Source organism: Penaeus vannamei, chromosome 25, assembly GCF_042767895.1.
Source record: "Penaeus vannamei isolate JL-2024 chromosome 25, ASM4276789v1, whole genome shotgun sequence".
NCBI lineage: Eukaryota > Metazoa > Arthropoda > Malacostraca > Decapoda > Penaeidae > Penaeus > Penaeus vannamei.
Window position 1 is genome coordinate 16,085,629 of NC_091573.1, and position 1,082 is coordinate 16,086,710.

Here is a 1,082-nt window from a genome sequence, read left to right on the forward strand (position 1 = left end):
CCCTCTCCTCCTCCTTCTTCTAATCCCTCTCCCCTTTCTCCTCCCCTCAGCCCAGTGCTTCGGCGGGACCATCACCATGGAGAAGACCGTAGGCGTGGACTTCAACGAGAACTCGCAGCCCCTCTTGGCCAAGCAGGACGCGGCCGTCACGAGCGAGTGCACGAGCATCTGCAAGGGCACGCCGGGTTGCAATGCCTTTACTATCGGTGAGAATCTTTCTGTGTTGCTGTTGTTGTTGTTGTTGTGATAATGGTAATGGTTATGATGATGATGATAACGATGTTGATGATAATGATAATGGTAATGGTGATGATAATGCTAATCATAATGATGATAACGATGTTGATGATAATGATAATGGTAATGGTGATGATAATGCTAATCATAATGATGATAACGATGGCAATGATAATGATAATGATAATGATGATGATAATGATTATAATGATGATAACGATATTAATGATAATGATAATGGTAATGAAGCTAATGACAATGAGGATAGTAATGAAAATGATAATGATAATGATAATAAGAACTATTATTATCATTATCACCTCCGCCAAGGTTTTTGATTAGGTTAGTTTGTTTGTTCGATAGTTAGCAGGATAACTAAAAAGTTATGAACAGATTTCTATGAAATTCTTACTAGAGGTGCGCCTTAGCCCAAAATTCCGGAATTTTTTAAATCACTGCATCAGTTACCCCTTTAGTTATTATTATCATTGTTATCAGTATCAGTATCATTAGTATTATTATGATTATTATTATCATCATCATCATTATTATTATTATTATTATTATTATTATTATTATTGTTGTTGTTGTTGTTGTTGTTGTTGTTGTTGTTGTTGTTGTTGTTGTTATTATTATTATCATTATTATTATCATTATTATTATTATTATTATTATTATTATTATTATTATTATTATTATTATTATTATCATTATTATTATTAATATTATTATCATTGTTATTATAACTATTATTGTTATTATTATTATTATTATTATTATTATTATTATTATTATTATTATTATTATTATTATTATTATTATTATTACTATATTATGATACATAT

The 1,082-nt window shown here is 29.4% G+C and overlaps 1 protein-coding gene across 1 annotated transcript in view; it reads left to right on the top strand.

Moving 5' to 3' along the window:
• Positions 1 to 201, top strand: part of LOC113808211 (uncharacterized) — a gene marked incomplete at its 3' end in the record, with an annotated part of 45,041 nt that extends 44,840 nt beyond the window's left edge. Inside the window, 1 exon segment of the mRNA XM_070138855.1 lies at positions 51 to 201. Within this exon segment, the coding sequence (XP_069994956.1) occupies positions 51 to 201 (151 nt within the window).
• Positions 202 to 1,082: the final 881 nt, after the last annotated feature.